Source organism: Elephantulus edwardii, unplaced genomic scaffold, assembly GCF_000299155.1.
Source record: "Elephantulus edwardii isolate Elephantulus edwardi_28Jun2011 unplaced genomic scaffold, EleEdw1.0 scaffold00135, whole genome shotgun sequence".
NCBI classification, from domain to species: Eukaryota; Metazoa; Chordata; class Mammalia; order Macroscelidea; family Macroscelididae; genus Elephantulus; species Elephantulus edwardii.
This window is the reverse complement of record NW_006399885.1, coordinates 5713506-5734089: the sequence shown is the minus strand read 5'-3', so window position 1 is coordinate 5734089 and position 20584 is coordinate 5713506. Positions and strand designations below refer to the sequence as shown.

The 20584-nt window shown below is 44.1% G+C and overlaps 1 protein-coding gene across 1 annotated transcript in view; it reads right to left on the bottom strand.

Moving 5' to 3' along the window:
• The window catches only part of TNFRSF19 (tumor necrosis factor receptor superfamily, member 19), a 73818-nt gene that overhangs the window by 31825 nt on the left and 21409 nt on the right, over positions 1-20584 (bottom strand). Inside the window, exons 3-4 of the mRNA XM_006894129.1 lie at positions 17140-17318; positions 9938-10023 (exon numbers count right to left, since the gene is read on the bottom strand). Coding sequence (XP_006894191.1) covers positions 9938-10023; positions 17140-17318 — 265 coding nt within the window. The remainder of the gene's footprint in view (positions 1-9937; positions 10024-17139; positions 17319-20584) is intronic.

Below are 20584 nucleotides of genomic sequence, written 5' to 3'. Positions count from 1 at the left end.
TCTAAATGTCGAAAAGAGACTGAAGATGAAAGAGGTTGGCTTTACAGCTAACAGGGTAATAATCAACTGCCTCCAGGCCCCTGAAGTCCTGATCAAAGGCACATGGCCTCCCGGGGCTTTCAGCCCAGCATGCTCATGGCCCCTCTGCATCCCATTCACAGCAAACAAGAACCCTCAAAGCACCCCTAGACTCACGACAGGTCTAGTAGTGAGTGAGGGCATTCAAACCTTTCCCCTCCTCTGTAATCTTTTACATGAAACAGATACAGTTTAAACTAAAATAAATAAACAACATAAAAATCCAAGCCTAATATTGTCAGTTCTGACCCACAGCAATGCTTCATGGCTGGGAGGAATTGTCCCACAAGGTTTCCAAGGCTGTAAGCTTTATAGAGAGCAGCTAGGGGGAAGGCCCTCTGGTTAGCAGCCCAGTGCTTAAACTCCAGGTCTCGTTTGCAGTTACAGAACAGTTATAGACAGTATCAATTCCAAGTCACAGTGACTCACAGAACAGAAGAGAACTGTCCCACTGGGTTTCCAATGCTGTAAAATCTTTCCAAAAGTAGTAGGCCACTGTGTTACCAGGGCTCCCCCAGAAAGCTACACCCACTGTCGTCAGTGGATTCTGACAAGGGGATCCTAAGGACAGAGTTGTGCTGCCCCATAGGGTTTGCGAAGACGTAACCATTATGGAAGCAGACTGCCACATTTTTCTTCTCTGGAGTGTCTAGTGGGTTTGAACTACCAACATTTTAGTTAGCATCTCATTCTTTAACAACTTACACCACTAGGACGCCTAACAGACATGGTTAATGGCCAGCAAATCCTTGTACTTTTCTATTGAGAGGTAAAGACAAAAAGAAAACACTTTTATAGAGAGAAAAAGACAAACGGAGAACATTTTTCTTTGAAAAAGGATGCTGATTTCTACAAATATAATTAAACTCTGGCTAAGAAAAGTCACTTGGACGATGAATGTTCAAAAGTCAGTAGACAAAGCTGTCCTACTTTTCTTGTAAAGAGGTCAAGGAATTGAAACTGCCCAATTATCTTTTCAACATTCCTTAGAAAACAAAATGTTTGAGATAACACATTTTTAATATATGTTTAGGTTCTTTTTATTTACCTCAGTGAGCACGCAAGTTGAAAAAGGACACTTGGGGTGAGAATAATTTCAGCTCGAATTACTGTCTTCTGCTTTCTTGAGACTTATCTGGGTGTGACCTTGGTGATCCCCTGATGTCACAGCTTCCACCCCCACGTCGCCAGCTTTTTGAACTGCAGAACCAATCATGTAAGTTTTAACTTGGAATCAGGGACATAACCTAATCAGTGACCTTTTCTTTTGCTAAGGTAACCTAGCTCACCACGATCTGAGCTGCAGAATACTGTAAACAGCAGCCGTGGGATTCCACCAGCACCACTGCTGAACTGACTGCTGACTTGCTGGATTCACCACTGCGCCACCAGGGCTCCTCATACATATCTTAACTCACACTCATTGTTGCATAGCTGGAACTGACTCCCAGCTGACTCTCCAGTGGGTTTTCAGAGGCAGTAAGCTGCATGGAAGGGACACCCAGCTTTCTCTTGCTGCAGGTGGTAGATTTGAACTGCCTGCCTTTGAGTTGTCAGCACAACTCTCTATCTACTAGACTATCAGAGCTCCCTCCTGCTTATATTTATATAATAAAGACAAATGAAAAAAAAGAGTAGATGCCAAAAGAAGAGCAGCAAACTGTAGATGTGGAAGGAAAAAAGGAAGGGGCAGGAGAACTTTAAATAAGCAGATAAATTAGAAGAGCAGAGGGGGCCTCCGTGTTGAGTGTCTGGGGGAAAGGCTGGCTCCCTCTTCATGTCTGGCCCCCTTTGGCTGCTTTGTTTTGGAGGGGTTTTCTTTGATCTCTTTGTCTCCTGCATCCCTGACAGCTCCGTTAGCAGGCAAGAGCTACGTTTTTAAGACCCTGGCCCTCCTGGTGAGTAGCTCCTTTGAAATGTTTAGTAGCCTCAAACAACCTTCCAAGTCAGGCTCCAAAAACAGAACCCTGGGCAGCAGTCCCCGCCAAAAGGCTCAAGAGTCTCCCTGGAGGGACATGGACCACTTGAAAGCTCTCAGGAAAGTGAGCCTTAATTGCTACAAGTCCATGGGGTGGGCTCTTCCCCAGGGGGCTCCTGCAAGCCCTCTGGGAATCAGGCCACAGCTGACTCAGCCAGCACTGGGCTGCAGAAAGAAAAACAAAGCAAATGCAAACAGCATCTTTGCAGGCCTCTAGGCTCCTTCTAAAGTGAACAGAGAAGACTCCATCCCGTGCACCTCATCACCTAACACACTGAGCATGTGCCCCAGGATGACAGGCGCTCCGTGTTGGATGTTGCTGTTACTCGCTGGGGTTGAGCTGACCCTTACTTCTGGTGACCCCACACACAGATGGGCAAAGTGCTGCCAGTCGGACCCCATCTCCATGATCTGATCAGGGAGTTGTATTCCTTAGAGTTTTTGCTGGCTTGTTTTTGGACCACGATCACCAGGCCTTTCTTCCTAATCTGTCTGAATCTGGAAGGAAGCTCAGCTCAAACCTGTTCTTCATCACATAAGACTCCTCTGACAGACAGGCTGTGGCTTTGTTGAAGTGCACGGGCAGGTATCAAACTCAGGTCTCCTGCCTGAAAGGGGTAATTCTATCACTAGACACTACTCACCCAGCTGGGAGAAGTCCACACACGATCTCTTAACCTTAGAAGCTGAACTGGCTAAAATCTCCAGGAAAGAGATGAAGGCCACTTGTAATTCCCCTCAAGTGTCTTGCTCCATTATTCTCCATTCTCTGCCACCCTCTTGTTAAGGACTTCAGACACAGAAATGCACCTGTGAGAATCAATTCTTTAGACACAAATGTGAAAACCATCCTTCCCAAAAGGGTCAACAGCAACTTCCCGCACGGCTACAGAATCCTAGAGAATAGACAGCTGGATGGTCAACCGTCCGGGAAGGCCTATATGGGGATTACTCAATAAATTCATTAAAATAAGACTATGTACAATGCATAAAAGCATCTTCCTATCTTAAGGGTGAAAAGGACACAGACAATGCCCCCCAAACCCTAACATCACTGCTGTGGACTTGATTCCCACTCAGAGCAACCAACCATCCATCAGATTGCCAAGGCTGTAAGTCATGACCAGAGGAGACTGTCCTTCCTACTCCTGCAGAGTCGATGGGTTCGAACTGCTGTCCATTTGGCTGGCAACCCAATATGTAATGCACTGTGTCACCAGACCTCTTTAAAAAGGAGTCTAACCATCACAATTAGATCTATTATAAATCAGTATTAGAAAGAAAACTGGAAAGATACCAAAATAATTTTGTTTACAGGATTGTTGGTGATCCCCCATTTTAAAACCAAACCACACACATTTCTGCCGACTTGGTGACATGGGAGTGAAAGCATTTGGCTGCTGACAGCAAGGTAACAATAGCCAGTCCACAGGAGGAAGCTGTGGCAGGGTCCCCTGCAGAGATTCTCTCTCTGTCCGGCAGGGTCACTGAGTCAGAAGAGACTCAACAGCACTGGGTTTTCGTAAACATTACCTTCAGTGAGCAAATACTTTTAAAAGTTTATTTTTAAGTTACTTTTATTCATTGTTTAGAAAGTGTCATAAATTTCCTTGGGAAAGCAATCATTTTTCTTATATGATTTATTACATATTAGTACAAAGACCTGCTTAACTGTTTTCTGATAGTATTAAGCCAGGCAGAATTCGTAAATCGTGGCAGTTCAATAGAGCTCATAGTTTTTCTTTCTCAACACAGAGAGAGCTATCTGATGGCTTATCTCTATAGAATCACGTGGCTTGTTTTACAAAGCCCCCGAGAACAAAACAAACATCTAGGTTAAACATACTTAAATAACATTGGACTCTGGTGCAAACTGCTTTGAATTTTTTTGAAATCAATTTGTCTCAACCACAGTATTTGTTCCAAAGAAAGTAAACATCGCTAAGAGAACTTACACAAGAGCTTTATTTCTTATCAGACCTGGGGCAGGATAGGGTTCTTCTAAAATTTCTCATGTTTTTCTGTTTCTTCTTCATGTTCTCTGTGGGGTTCACATTATGTGGAAGTAGACACGGTGTGGAGTGCAAACTGGAAACAGCAGTTTCTATGTAAAGAGTGCTTTTACCTGCAATTGAAGGAGCTCGAGAGGCGTTATGCTTAATGTGTCAGGCTGCAAGCCAAAAGGTCAGTGGTTTGAATTCACTAGCTGATCTATAGAGAATGACATGCAATCTCCTCATGTAAAGATTTACAGCCTCAGAAACCCAATTGGAGGGTCACTATGAGCCAGCACTGACTTGACCACAGTGGGCTCTTTCTGCAATTTACTGGAATATCAACCACACACATCTTACCCAAGAAGCTATTTCACAAATTAATGTTACTCGTGACCTTATATAGATCCATGGGAGCTGTGGTAGCCTAGTGGCAAGAAGCTGCACTGCAATTCTGAAGGCACACGGTTCAAGGCCATCAAATGTTCTGCAGAAGGATGGGCAATCTCCTCCTGTGCAATTAACTGCCTCTGAAAACCCACTGGAGGTTCAGCTATGGGTTGGTTCACATTTGATAGTATACAACAACAACAACAACATATAGATGGATTATTAATTGCTCCTCATCATAAATCCAGTATTTGGGGAAGGGGCTGGCTGAGGTCCTTGGGTGGGACAAACAGTTAATGTACTCAGTGTCTAACCAGAAGGTTGGCAGTGTGAGTACACCTGGAGGCACCTCAGAAGTAAGGCCTGGAGACATGCTTCACAGAAGTCAGGCACTGAAAACCCTATGGAAACAGCTCTGCTCTGACGCTTGAGGGGCTGCTGTGAGTGGGAGTCAACTTGAACAGCAGTGGATAATATTTACACCAACAGGACAAGGTAGAGCTAAGCTTTCAACTGAGAATCCTGGACAACAGGGCTTCTAAGGAACATCAAGTTTTGGAGGCTCTTCTTAAGCTGGGGTTTTATACAATTATGCATTATATACTTGTACTGATGCAATTATGGACTCTAGTGGTATGAGGCCAGAAAACTTTGCAGTTTTCTTTTAAAACAGTTGATAGAAAATACAGGTGTATTATTAAAAAAAAAGTGACATTCGAGCTTACAAATTTAAGCTGGAAAGGACTTTGTGTGTGTGTGTGGGGGTTGTTTTTTTTAACGCCAGTGTTTTAACAGGGGCTCTAGCCAATTAGTGGTAAGGAATTGCACTGCCAAGGCAAAGGTACATGTGGTTCGAATCCACCAGCTGTTCTGTGGGAGAAAGATGGGTAATCTCCTGTGTGGCTTCCTGCCTCAGAAAACTTAATGGAGGATCCAACGCCACAGTGCACAACAACAACAACTGGTGGCACAGTGGTTAAGACATTGGCTGCTAACAAAACACAGTCTCAGAAACCTAATGGGGCAGCTCAGGACTGTCCTACAGGGTCACTCTTAATCCAAATGGACTCACTGGCAGTTGGTAGCATCCCATCTTACAGAGAAGAAACATAGCTCAGGGCCAGGAAGTTATTTGCCTTGCCAAAGCCACACCAACCACAAGTCAGTCTTGGATGTGACTCTGGAGAGCTGCCCGAAACTTGGGACGTTTCTCCAACCTCATATTTTCTACTAAGCTGTACCTTTGTTTTAGGGAACTCTGGTGGCCTAGTGTCAAGAAGCTACGCTGCCATCCTACAGGCCCGCGGTCTGAATCCACCAGCTGCTCTGTGGAAGAAGGATGGGCAATCTATTCCTATGCCATTAACTGCCTCTGGAAACCCACAGTGGGCGTTGGCTCAGACTCCATGGTACTCAACAACTACCACCTTTGTCGTGATTCAGATTGGAAGTTTGCATCCACCCAGGTGTGCACTGGAAGACAGGCCTGGTGAGCTACTGAAAACCCCATGGAGCACAACTCTAGTCTAATACACCTGGGGTGGCCCTGATTGGAATAAACTTGATGACAAAAGGCTTGGATTTTGATCATTCTCTGACAACTGTCCCACTGCACTGGGAGGTCCATGAAGAAAAGGACTTGGGTCACCTGTCCACTGGTGCTCTGCACTAAGCCCTGTGCTTGGAGCTATGGGCATCTACATTTGAGTTCAACAGGTAAATGTAAAAAGGGTCCGCCTCACAAGGATGATGCTGTTTGACTGGACCGATCGGAGTGTCTCTCTCCTTTAGGAGTGTGAACATAAAGCAGCCTGCCAAAGTGGGGTACAGTCAGCTCTAATACCAGTTTCCATGGAGATGGCCCCAACTCACGCTGACCCCGCATGTGCTAAAGCGGAACTATGCACACAGGGCTGGCAACTCCTGAGCTCTCAGAAGTGGACTGCCAGGCCTTTTGCCCAAGGCACCTCGAGGTAGATTCGAACCTCTAGCCTTTTGGATTGCAATTGAGCATGTTAGCGTTTGCACTACCTATGGACCACATGGGAAGAAGGTACCAAAAGAGGCCCCTGGAATGAGAATGCGGCTGCTTCACCTCGATGGCAGCATGCCAGGAAAGGCTCGGGGCACCTGCTGCAGCCCCCCAGACTCCCCAGCTGCTCCAGTCACATCTTTGAAATAAACCCCATTACCTGTGAGAGTGGAGGCAGGGACAGTATCTATGTCTTAACACTAGGACTCCTTGGGGAAGGGGGGTGGGGGGAAAGGGGGCTGGGGGTGGTGGTGGGACAACAATTGCTGAAGAAGCAGTTCTTTGTGGAGGAGTGAAAAGCCCAGGCCAGAGAAGAAATGAAAACACACGGTGAATTACAAAAGTTCCCCCAAAAGACTCCACAATCTCTTTTGAAGAGATTAGGGATGGTGTGGAATTATTTCTGAGAACGGTGCCAAAGGCAACAAACGTTTCTTCAGACAGATAAGGATTACTGCTCACGGGAGACCCCAGACGTGCCTGCTTTATGAGCTGAAAGGTCGCTAACTGTGAAAAAGACGTTTCTGATACTGTCCAAGAATCTATTTTTCTTTGCGTTCTAAAATTCCATATATGGAAAGTATCCATCCATCTTACTAAATATTAAATGAGTAAACTTTCATTTCAAAAAGATAACTTATTAAAGTATTTCCTAAGGTGCCCTGGGGTCTTAGGTAGTATGTTGTGCTGCTCATTGAAAAGTCAGCGGTTTGAAACTACCAGCTGCTCCGACGGAAGAAAATGGGCAGTCTCCTCCCTTTCGGAGCCTTGGAAATCTGACAGAGGGCCACGGTGAGTTGGAATAGACTCAAGGGCAGTGTACGTAGGAAAGGACATCATAAGATAATATTACATGTGGCAGCTATGCTAATTTATGGTGTTGAGGTCACACAGCTCCAGTGGTCTGAAATTGCTGGGAGAAAGATGTCTTCTACCATTAAGATTTAAGCCTCAAAAACCTGACAGAGGGTTGGCATGAGTCAGAAGCAACTCAATGGCAGTGAGATTTTAAATTTTTTAAAAAATCTTCATCACAAATCTTTGGTGGCTAAAGTGTCTGGCGGTCAAGGGCGCCAGTGGAAGCACCCCCAGCTGCTCTGCAGGAGAAAGCTGTACAGTCTGCCTCTGTACAGGGTCACAGCCTTGGAAACGCTCCGGGGTAGCTCTGCGTGGTCCTCTAGAGTCACTCAGAGTCGGGAGAGAGGGCAATGGGTTTGGGTTTTGTTTTCTTTTCTTTTTAATCATAGCCAGAATGCTGAAGGCAAAACTTTCCAAAGCCTCAGACTTCTGATTGAATCAAATTAAATTTGAACCCAGTAAATGAAAAGAAAAAGCTTTAGTTCTTTCCAACTCTCAACTGAGTATTGTCAGTCTCATAGCTAAACCTCTTTATGGTAGTTTGGGATGAAAGTCATCATAAGAAGCCATGTTTTTTTATAACATGATAGCTGAGAGGCCTGTGAGTGGGACATTGTTGCTACCCAGTTAGCAGAAACTGGCAGGCATGGAGCTGGCCTGCCATGGGCTGCGTGGCCCAGGCCCATCACCCATGTTAGAATTTTGGTGTTGCTGATAAAACTCAACGTGATTGCTATTAAGTCAGTTCTGACTCACTGCAGCCCTCCTCCATGTTTCTGAGGCTGCAATCTCAACAGTAGAAGACTGTTCATCTTTCTCCTGAGAAACCGATGGTAGATTCAAACCAGCCTCTGGGTTATCAACACAGCTCACTATGGATGATGCTACCAGAGCTTTTAGGTGCTGTTGAGTTTATTCTGACCCCCCAGAAACCCTGAGGACACAGCAGAACTGCCCTGGAGTATTTTCCAGGTTGTGATATTTATGGGACCAGATGCCAGTTCTTCAAACTAATGGGTTTGAACCTACAACATTTTAGATAGCAGCAGAGCTCTTAACCAGTGTGCTATTAGGTTCCTTCTATATTTTTGAATCCTCAGGGAGTAGTAAATATTACAGCAACCTATACAAGAGATAGTTGACACGCAGGTCAATTGAGGGAGATTAGACAGCTTGAGTTTTTTTAAAGCATATATATGGTGGAAAGAACAGAACACTGGGAGTTTAGACAAACTTGTTTCTGCCATATAGCAACCAACCGTGGAAAACTCTGCAGGCCCTTTGGTTAACAGCCTCACACAGTCTGCATTATGCTGTGAGAGTTCCCTCTTGTGCTAGAACAGCATCAGGAAACTAAGGCACCACATACTCAGGATTATATAAAAACAACTCCTGAATATGAATATTATCCATGTCCTCAGGAGGCACATGCAACCAGTGTGGGGCAGACCACCTCTCTCATCCCCCCTCCTGGGTTCTAAGCCCCTCTGTTCCACTCAGAAAAGTCTGGCTGAGAGCTCCTTGCTGGAACCCTCACTCAATCCACCCTTGTCCCGCTTCCTTTGGCCTTCACCTGGGTTTGTATTTAGTATGAAGACGAGTGAGAAGCCATTCTTTTCCTCACACAAAGTCAATGCAGATGTGTTACAATACTCAACAGACACCTTTTCTGTCTAACGAGAAGCCATGCCCAAAGATCAGTGGGGTCTAGAGTGGACACAACCCCATTTTCCCCACTCAAGGCACTCTCCCCACCCCAGCCCGAGGTCCAGCAGGTTCTCTGCTCTCATCTACTGGCTAAATGAATCAATGAATGAAACAAAGCTTCTCCAATCATGCACTGATAAAGGCAGGTGCTTTGTCTATAGACATGTCCCTGGGAAGGTGGAGATGCCACCATAGAACAATGCCTGGGATTCCAGAGGGGAACATTTATATGATGTTGGCTAAAAACTGCAAGTTGCTCAAGGGGACCTTAATCATAAGAAGTGGGCAGAATCAGGTACTACTGATCAAATAGTGTCCCCACAAAATATGTGTTAAAAGCCTATCCTCTGCTTCTGTGAATATAAAATCGTTTAGAAGGAACGTATTACATTCCTCTTCTAAATCTTGGCTATATAGGCTCAGCTATTGACCAAATGGTTGTAGGTTCTAGTCTACTCAGAGGTACCTCGGAAAAAAGGCCTGAGAATCTATTGCTGAAAAAAAATCAACTACTGACAACAGTGTGGAACACAGCTCCATTCTGACACAGACATGGGGTCACTCAGAGTCGACATCAACTTAATGGACAATGTTTTGGCTTTTTTGCCTGGCAGGACCAAAGCACAAAAAAATGATGACGAATAGCATCTACTGAGCTGGACTGGCTGAGTTATGCATTTGCCATAAAGGGTAAGAACTGGAATGGAGTCCTGAGCTTCCCTGTGATGCAAATGTCTGAGCAGGTGCAGACCAAGGTCCACAATGAGAGGCCTTTCTCCATATTTGTTCGAAACACCCCACAGCTCTGCAGATGGAACAGATTCTACTTCATCTACCAACTGGAGAGAGGCTAAAAGAAAAAGTCACGTCCCATCTGCCATGCGGGTCAAGTTCACTCACAGAGAGGCTCATAAGGAGGAGGAGGGTCTCCACAAGGCACGCACTCCATGTCCTGGAAACCAACCAGCTTCGTCTTCCTGTAAAACCTACAACATAAAGGGGGATAATCCTGTTAATGCTTTCATCTATGTTCCCAGCTGAGCAAACAGATTTATGTCATCATTGACGGGCAGTTTCCAGTTGTAGTGTTTGAAAAAAAACATATGTAAAAGTTGAAGTTCAATGTTATTGTTTTAGTTGGTTACTCTTAAGTGAGACGTGTATCACAGTGACCCTGTATAAGAGAGTCCAGTCCTGCGCCCTCTCTACCATCCTCGCTCTGCCAGGGCGACTCTCATGGCCTCTGTGTGTTTTGAGTGCCTTCCCACCCAGGGGGCTCATCTTTTAACATGATTCTAGGTAATGCCCTACATCGAACATGTGCGTCCAGGTCATGATTTACATTCCGGTCATGATCTGCAGTGGGTTTTCTCTGACTGGTTTTTAGAAGATTGCCATGCCTTTCTTCTTAGTGTCTCTTCATCTGAAACCTCCGCTGGTATCTGCACCATCAGTGGTGGAGCTTCCAGTATCCTTGGAAAAGGTCTCCAAAGTGCACTGTGGGAACTTGATAAATACTGACTGATTCCACTAACATGCTGTAGATTTGAGGCAGTATACACTTTTTCTACAATGGGGTGGGGATGTTGATGAAGGAAAGAGAAATCATTGGGTCTTATATTTCTTTTTTATTATTATTATTATTTTTGTGTGTGTACCATAAAATCAGATCTGACTGGAACAGGAGATTTCCCCTCCTCCTCCAGCACAACATCTGGTGGATTTAAACCGCACACCACAGTGCAGCTTCTTGCCACTAGGCCACCAGAGCTCCCTGGTTTTTTACATTTCTATTGTAGTTTAAAATTAAAAAATATAAGAAATATTATTATTAGAAATAAAGTGCTATTGTTACTTGACTTTGACTTGATTGTGACTCATGATGACCCCATCTAGAAACTCTAGAACCACTTCGTCTGTTGTTGTTGTTTTTGTTGTTGTTGTTGTGTGCCATGGGGTTGGAAGTGACTCATGGCTGACCTTCCAGAGGCCATAAATTGTAAGTGAAGAGAGCTTTCTCCTGCAGAGCAACTTGTAGATTTGAACTCAGTGCTTTAGGGTTAGCAGACCCTCCATCTAGAACGGCCCCTTTGAGAACTGCTTATCTAGACGTGCCTCCTCCAGAAATGCTCTGTTCAGAGCCACTTCATCTAGAATGACTCCAGCTAGACAAAACCACTATCAATGTCAAGGTGATTCTGACTTATATCAATGCCTTGTGTGTAAAGTAGAACAGCATTGACTTCCCAGAAGCTGATCACCAGGCCTCTCTTCTGAGACACTTTTAGGTGGGTTTGAACTGCCAACCTTTCATCTTGAAGTCCAGTGTCTGCCATGCGTACCACCCAGGGACTCCTGAATGGAGTGCTGCTTTTTACCACTTGGAATTCAGTCACTGAAAAGGCCCAGGAAACCATAAAAGCATAGGGAAATGTCAGGGCCAGTTATACCACGTGCACAGGGCAAAGCTTTTCTGACCATAACAGGGACCTGGGAGCCAGAGGGAAAGAGACTATGTAAGAGCTGTGATCACGGAATAAACAGGAATGATTCATGAAAGCAAGAATAAGCACGTATAGAAGTAAAGTGTCTTTAGCATGGCTAGCAGGCAAGGTAAAGGAGAAAAAGATTTCCAATCGCAGCATGGCTTACAGTCTATAACTGTGGGTCTTAAAATTCTTAATGACTAGAATATTAAAGAGAAGACAGGATTATATAATGCTTCAAATGAGAATTGCTGCTGATATTTTTAAAGTAATGAAATATGTGAAAGTAAAAATACTAAATTACTGTCTGCTGATTGCTACCAGGCATCAGTTTAACATAAATCCTTTAATGATTCACTATATACTCCAATTACATATATAGTGAATTTACTATTCAGGAAAAAAATCTTAAGGCTAGTATGAATATTATAACTAAAAAGTAGGAAAGGGATCTTAATTCTCCAGATAAGAACATTTAAAAATTTAAAGTTTTTAGAATTAAGACTAAAGAGCAATTACTTTTACCACTTGATGATGTTGTATGAACTAAAAAAAAACAGACCTGATAAATCGGCATCTCTGGGAAAAGAAAAGAAAAAAAATCTGCTTGATGAGTAAAAAGGGTTTTATTGCGTGGAGAAAACTACAGAGAAATGAGTTTGTACCATTACAATTCTGACACACTCATGCACCATAGAAACTATTAGGAGACTGTATGTCCCAATGGGCAAATGCACAGTGGTCAGCATTCACTTATTTTTCAGTAGTCGGTTTGATTTATTACATTTGCATGTTTGCATGCTATAGGCTGTTTATAGTTAGCATCGAACTGTCTTTACCATGAGCTTTTCATTTCTGTGGAAGGTTAAGACTCAAGTTTAAATGGTGGGGGTGGAAGGCTGGGGAGGGGAATTTCCTTTAACATTTCCAATAAACCAAAAAGAAAAAAAAACAGAAAAGAAAACCACTGCTGACAAGTAGATTCTGACCCATAGTGACTATCTATTGGGCTTTCCGAGGCCGTAAATCCTCATGAGAGGAAACTGCCCATCATTCTCCATCAGTGGCTGGTGGGGTCAATGGCGGCTGACTTACCAGTTAGTGGCCTAACATGTGGCCACCTTTTATTTCATTGCATTGGGTCTGTCATGGTCTCCACTGGGTAGTGGACATAGTTAAGCACTTGGCTGTTAATAAAAAAAGACAGACCTGACTCCACCCCGAGGTGCCATGGAAGAAAGGCCTGGCAACTAGTTTGGTCGTAGGGAACAAAGAGCTGACAGGAGCTAGGCTGGCCCTTCTGTGCAGGGTCCCTGGCAGCCAACTTATGACACTGAAAAAAATAGTAGCAGTACTCTTTCACTGGCCTCCATTAACATTAATTGGCAATTATGTAAAATATTTATTTCCTGCTTACTAGACTACAGCTGTCAATATGATCTACATCTCAACATTAAGAAAAAAAAAATTAAAAAAAGAAAACAAAAATCCTTACCACAGGGCCAAAAGGCAACATCAAGATGGATAAAGAGAAAACTGACTTCATAAACCACTCCACTTCGCTTGGATCCACTATCACCATCCATAATAGCAGAAGTCAAGAAATCAAAAAATGTGATACATTGAGAAAATCTGCTGTCAAGGACCTCTCCAAAGTGCTAAAGAGCAAGGATGTCAGTGTAAAGATTAAGGTACACTTGATCCAAGCTATAACCTTTTTCAATGATTTCATATGCATCTCTAAGTTGGACATGACTAACAATGACAGAAGACAAATAAAAGCCTTTGGGCTGTAGTGTTGGAGAAGGTCCTGAATATACCATAGACTGTCAAAAGAACAAACATGTCTGTCTTGGAGAAAGTGCGACCAGAGTGCTCCTCATAGGCAAGAATGGTGAAATTGCACCTCACATAGTTTGGGCATATTGTCAGAAGGGGCCAAACCTTGGAAAAAGTTATGCTGAAAATTGCAGAGGGTCAGAGAAACAGGAAATGACCCTCACCAAGAAGGTGGGCGTGAGTGTATCACAGACGGTGGGGATAGTGCAGGGCAGGCCAGCGTTCAGATGTGCTGTTCAGGGAGCTGCAATGAGTCGTAGTTGGCTTGATGACACCAAACAAAAACAGCTGGTGACACAGGGTGTAACTCTGCCTCCTTTGTGAATGCTATTTTTGCCACAATTTCTCACCATGTACTTGTTGGCACAAATATGGGCAGGCTTCAAGGCTTCTGAAGAGAATCATATGGTCACAGAGTGGGAACCACATGGTCACAGAGTGGGAACTCATCCACTTGTGCCTTCTTCTGACCCAAGTCAAAGTGTGGATCTGGACATTAGGAACACATCTGCAGAAGCGGGACTTTGGACAGGGCTGGTTCTTACAGTAACGGTTACACCAGTTTCTTTGTGATGCGTGGAATTCTTTCTTAGGGTCAAATAATATTCCACTGCATAGATGGAACACATTCTGTTTAGCAGCTGCTACATCTGTGAGTTGTTTCCACTATTCTGAACCATGCTGCTGTGAGCATTCAACCACAACAGGCACATAATTTAATTTCTGTTGAATATGTTGTTGTTGTTATGTGCTGTCGAGTCACTTGTGACTCATAAAGACCCTGTGTACAACAGTCCTAAACACTGCTCTATCCCTTGCCAATCTTATTGACAATGACACGCCTATCCACCTTACCCCAGTGACAAAATCAATCCATCTCATTGAGGGTCTTCCTCTCCTGCACTGTTCTTCCACCCTCCCAAGCATGACATCCCTCTCCAAGGACTGATCCCGTCTTGCAACATGTCCAAATTATGTCAGACGGAGCTTTGGAATCCTTGCCTCCAAGAGCAGCCTGACTTCACCCTCTCCAGGACAAACTTGTTTGTTCTCCTAGCAGCCCATGGTATATTAAATACTCCTCTCCAGTACCACAGCTCAAAGGCATCAACTCTCCTTCTATCATCCCTAGTCATTGTCCAGCTCTCTGATGCATGTCAAGTAACTGCAAAGACAAAGGCCTATATCAGGTGCACCTTAGTCTCCAGCCTGACACTGTTGCTCCTCAGTATCTTGGAGAGGTCTCTGACAGCAGACTTGCCCAACACAATTCATCTTTTAATTTCCTGGCCACTGGTTCCAAGAGTGTTGATTGTAGAGCCAAGCAAATTGAAGCTGTCGACAATCTTAATCTCTTCATCATCCATCATGATATTGTCAATCGGCCCAGTGGTAAAAATCTTTGTTTTCTTGATATTGAGCTTCAATCCATATTGAAGGCTGCAGTCCTTGTCCTTCTGCAGCAAGTGCTTCAGGTCCTCCTCAGTTTCAGCAAGCAGGGTTGTTTCATCTGCATAATGCAGATTGTTGATGAGTCTACCTCCAATCCTGATGCCCCACTTCTCCTCTTACAGCCCAGCTTCAGAATATTAAGTGATCCAGGAAGCATTAAAAGATGATGGAAAGAGTTTACAGAATCATTGTACCAACAGGAATTGGTGGATACAGACAAATTTATTGAAACAATGTATGAGCAAGAGCCTGTGGTAATGAAGGAGGAAGTTCAAGCTGCTCTGAAAGAAATGGTAAAAAACAAGGCCCCAGGAATTGGTGGCATACTGATTGAATATTTCAACAAACAGATGTGGCCCTAGATATGCTCACCAAGTCGTGCCAAGAAATCTGGAAGACAACCACCTGGCCTACTGACTGGAAGATATCTATATTTGTTCCTATTCCAAAGAAAAGAGATCCAACAGAGTGTGGAAATTGAACAATATCATTGATATCACATGCAAGCAAGATTCTGCTTAAGATTATAAAAAAAATGACTGAAACAGCACATCAAGAGTGAACTGCCTGAAGTGTAGGCTGGATTTAGAAGAGGCTGTGGTACTAGGGATATTGTAGCTGATGTCAGATGGATCTTAGCTGAAAGCAGGAAATAGCAGAGGAATGTCTATCTGTGTTTCACTGACTATACAAAGGCATTTGACTGGTGGATCACAACAAACTGTGGCTGACTCTGAGAAGAATGGGAATCACTGAACACCTGATAGTGGTTATGCTTGTACTTGGACCAGGAGGCAGTTGTCAGAAGAGAGCAAGGAAACACTGAATGGTTCAAAATTGGGAAGGGTGTGCGTCAGGGATGTGTCCCATCTCTACATCATTTCTCTCTCTGGAGTAAAACTGCTAGTTGCAGTAATTCCTTCTTCAGCATTTTAAAGCATTGCCATGAAGTTTTCTATAGTTGTTGTAACGTTTTAAACTCCCACTCTCCATTTATGGTATGACATGCCTGTTCATTATTTGTCTACATTTTTATTTTTCTGTATGTCAAAACCTCTCAAAACTTATTGCTGTCAGGCAGCTCTGGTAGCCTAGTGCTAAGAAACTGCACGGTTTAAATCCACCAGATGCTCCACCAGAGAAAGAGACGCAATCTCCTCCTGTGCCAGTTGGATCTGACTTAATGGTACACAGAAGGAAAAACACACACATGAAAAAAACACCAAAAAAAGACCCCCTTATTGCTGTTGAGTTGGAACCTGCTCACAGGAGACCACCCACCAGATATCTGAGGCTGTCAGTCACCAGGAGAAGTCTGCCCATCTTTCTCCCAGGGAGCTGTTCTGCTGGTAGATTTGAATTGCCAGAGAGACACGAAGCTTTTGGGTTAGCAGCCTAACTCCCTACAGACCAGGCCACAAAGATGGCCTACTGGTTCTCAGGCTCTGTTAATATTTGATGGCATTCATCTACGGTCAAGGAGCTCTGGTGGCTTAGTGGCAAGGAGTGGTGCTGCCAACCCAAAGGCATGCAGTTCAAGTGCACTAACTGCTCTACGGGAGAAAGACAGTCAATCTGCTTCTGTGCGATTTACTGCCTTAAAAACCCATGAGAGGGTCAGCTACAAGTCAGTTCTGACTCTACAGTACACAACAACAATCTATGTTGAAGCAGCAATGGTTCAGAGGAAATACTCTCACATTGCTAATGGGAGACCTGACCTGCATCCCTCCTAAGTGGTCACTATCCGTCTGTCTGTGGAGATGTGTGCTCTATGATTCAGAACAGGAATCTACAGAGGAATCCAGACTCAGATGAGGAATGAAGTAGAAACAGACATTGGTTTCTAAAAGTCAGCCAGAGAAGGCCCCACGGGTTACATAGCTTCGGTCATAACTGATCATGGAGATGGCGCAGGACTGGCAGTATTCCTTTCCATCCATGACCCAGGGGTCACCCTGACCACCGCTAACAACGACAATCCTATGTTGGCATGTTTATTTATAGGATGGAACCAGAGTATCCTATAGAGTTTCTAAGACTGGACACCTTCAGGGAAGGGGAACCCCACATCCTTAGTGTGTGGAGCAACTGAGGGATTCAAACGCTGAACTTCAAATTAGCAGTCCAGTATTTAATCACTGTGCCACCAGGGCTTCTCATTTTATTTTCTAACCAATGCCTGTTGGGGTGCTGGCTCACACTAGGCAATCGGCAAATGAAACAAGAAACAGATGTGAGCGCTTGGCAAATACCTCAGGGTGGCTATCTGGGCACATGTGAGACTGGACAATGAGGAGTCAAAGGCATCTATCACCCACTTACCCCGGGAGGCAGTCCCCACAGACGGCGTCGCTGGTGGCGGAGCAGTTGGCCTTCTGAAAACGGTTCACCAGGGCACAGTCGAGACACGGCTTGCACTTCTGGAAGCCCCAGTCCTCCTTGAACCTGTGTGGCCTGCATGTCACACACTGAGCATCTTCTCCATAGCCAAAGCCACATTCCTGCAGAAGAGAGGGAGAAAGCCATTCAGAAGCCACTTTCTGGAGTGTGGGGGCCGACAACAGCTAATGCGGTGTCGTCATGCCCATGAAGGAGGGCAGAGGTGAGTACTACTCTCTTCCAACTTTTAAGCATGCTGGGCCATGCCCTCTTCCCAAACTGCAGTCACCTGAATGAGAGAGAGCTCTAGGAAGGTGGTAACAGCCTCATCTGGAAACTAAGGCAGCAGACTGAATACACTGTCCTGGTCTGAGGGAAGTCACCTCTCTAAATGTCCAGAATCCAATGTCAGTGGGACACTCAGAAGAGCACTATCACTTACTAAGAGGTTGGGGGGGTAGGAGGTAGATTATTAAGGGTTCTAATGATGTCATTTTGAAAGCTAAGGTGTGCCAGATTTAGGCCATGGACTTTTCCATCAGTTGCTATGCATCTGAGAGCTGGACAAAGACGACAGAAGAGTTATTGATGCCTTTGAACTGTGATGCTGGAGAAGAGTGCTGAACATCCCATGGACTGCCAAAAGAAGAAATATGTCTTGGAGAAAGTGCAGCCAGAGTGCTCTTTGGAGGCAAAGATGTCAAGGCCTTATCACATTCCTTGGGTACATTGCTAAGAGAATTTATTCCTTGGAGAGGGGCATCGGCGAAAGAGAGAAAGAACTTCAGTGAAATTAACATGGTGACTGCAGCAATGGACTCCAATGATCAGAGATGATGAGGATGGCATGCAACAGGGCAGGGTTCAGATCCGTTGTTTATAAAGTTGTCATGAGCTGTACACCTAACAACACCTAGAAAAGGTGCACTGTTCACACTGTACACAACTTATCAAGGGGTTAACTAAATATCAACAGTTCGAATCCAGCTCTCCTGTAAGCGTGAAAGATGGTCAATGTCCTCCCATAAAGATTCATAGCCTCAGAAACCTGATGAAGGTCACTAGGAGTTGAAATTGACATGACAGCAGTCAGGCAACACAGAAAAGCAAGACATAGGGAGCTCTGGTGCCTAGTGGCAAGAAGCTGCACTGCAATCCCAGCGGTACGTGGTTCAAATCCGCCAGATGCTGTGCTGGAGAAGGAGGGACAATCTCCTCCTGTACCAGTCAGATCTGATTTGATAGTAAACAAACAAAATAAAAATAAAAGAACTTTTAAAAAAAGAAAAGCAAGATGAGTGTGTAAAAAAGTTTACAAGTTCACATGCCCAGGAATCAAATAACTTACCATTCTTTGAATTTTTCAGCAATTCAGTATTTCCTGATAATAGAACAATCTGACTTAAAAAAAAATCTATGGCAATGAAGTGCTCAAATGTCTCTGATTTCTACACCAGATTGTACAAGACTTTCTATGAAGGAGTCAAATGAATGGTTCTTTGATTCACATACAATCTTTTTGAAAGTTCAAGGACTAAACAGATTATATTGGTTCCAACTGATCGCAACACTGCAGGACCCAGGAAGGCTGCCTCAAGGCTGTGAATCTTTAGAAACACTGACTACCCCATGCTGCTCCCCAGGAGCAGCTGGTGGACTCAAACCACTAACCTTTCAATTAGCAGCTAAGTGCTTAAATGCCATGCCATCAAAGGTCTTTAAAGAAAGTATAGCACACCATGTAATGCAGGTATCATGCAATCATGAAAAGAATGATGAATTCATAAAAAAGGCATAGGCTCCTGGCATGTAAAAAGTAAGTTATAACACAGAATGATATGTATGACCCCATTTTGTGCAAAAAAGAGTAATAATACGTACTAACATTTGTGAAGGGGACTCTGATGGCCTTGTGGTAAGAAATTGCACTGCAATCCCAAAGGCATGCAGTGGGAATCCACCAGCTGCTCCACAAAATGATAACATCTCCTCCTGTGTGATTACTGGGCCACAGTCACGGGTCGGCACACACCAACAATGTGTATGAAATGCTTACTCTATGCTAGGAGCTGTGTCCGTATTATCTCACTAATCCATACTTGTTCCCAAGGACTAAGTATGATCATTATTCTCGTATTACAGGTGGAAGGAGTGAGCTTCCCAGGTTTCCACTTTTTCTATGTATTTCTAATAGTTATGCAGATACAGAACCTAGGACCTGCTCCCAGATTAAAAAACCAACCTAGCTGCCACTCAGTGAACTCCAACCATGGTGATCTCCTGTGTGTTAGAACCGAACCATGCTCCCAAAGGCTTTGCTTACTTTTTCAAAGTACATCACCAGGCCTTTATGCTAAGATGCCCAGTCTGTTAACCATTTGCTCTATCCACTGAGTCCAAGTCTTTCTAGCTATGATTAGAATCAGAGTTTGAACATCCACAGTTTCATTCCAGAGCCAGACTTTCTCCAAGGTACAGCCTCTCCTCCTGTATGATTTATTGCCTCTGATAACCCACAGGAGGATCAGATATAAGCTAGTTCCAATTTGATAGCACACAACAATAACAAAAACAACAACAGTATTAAGAACAATCTTTATCATACTGTACTTTATCCAGAACATACCTGTTTGCTCTTTTGTTAGCCCATGGGATATTCAGTACTCCTCTCATCTTGTTGAATCAACTCTTGCACATGTCTCTAATGCAAATAACGACAGAGTTTTGTGTCTACCTCAGGGTCCTGCTGCTCTAACTCCCTCTGGAAGGCACCTGGAGTAACCTGGCAGTCCAAACTGTTGAGCTGCTGACAGGGCAGACAGTCAAGTCCACCCACAGGTAATCTGGAGAAAGATCTTTTTCCATGGCCATTGGAGAAACCAGCCACTGGACACTGCACACACAGTCCTTGCCTGACACACAGGCAGCCTCATGAGTTACAACACACTCCACATCCCCTGTGTGACCAGGTCATCGACCATTCTTTGCTCCTGCAGAATACAGTTGTCTCAAAAAGTTTGGTTCCTCCTTCCTTTCCTGAGAAAAAGCTTAATGTACTTAAAATCACTGGCAATAAGAGAGATGCAAACCAAAATCACAATGAGGTACCATATCTCTCCAGTAAGAGTAGCAAAGTTTAACAGGGATGCAAGTAATAGATGTTGGAGAGGACATGGCGAGAAATGAACTCTTAATACATTGTTGGTGGGACTGTAAAATGGTAACCATTCTGAAGGCAATTTGGTGCTGCTTTAAAAAGCTGAACATAGAAATTCCATATGACCCAGCTATTCTACTACTTGGAATATACTCTGAAAATATGAGAACTGAGGCACAAACTGAGATTTGCATACCAATGTTCATAGCAGCATTATTCACCATCATGAGA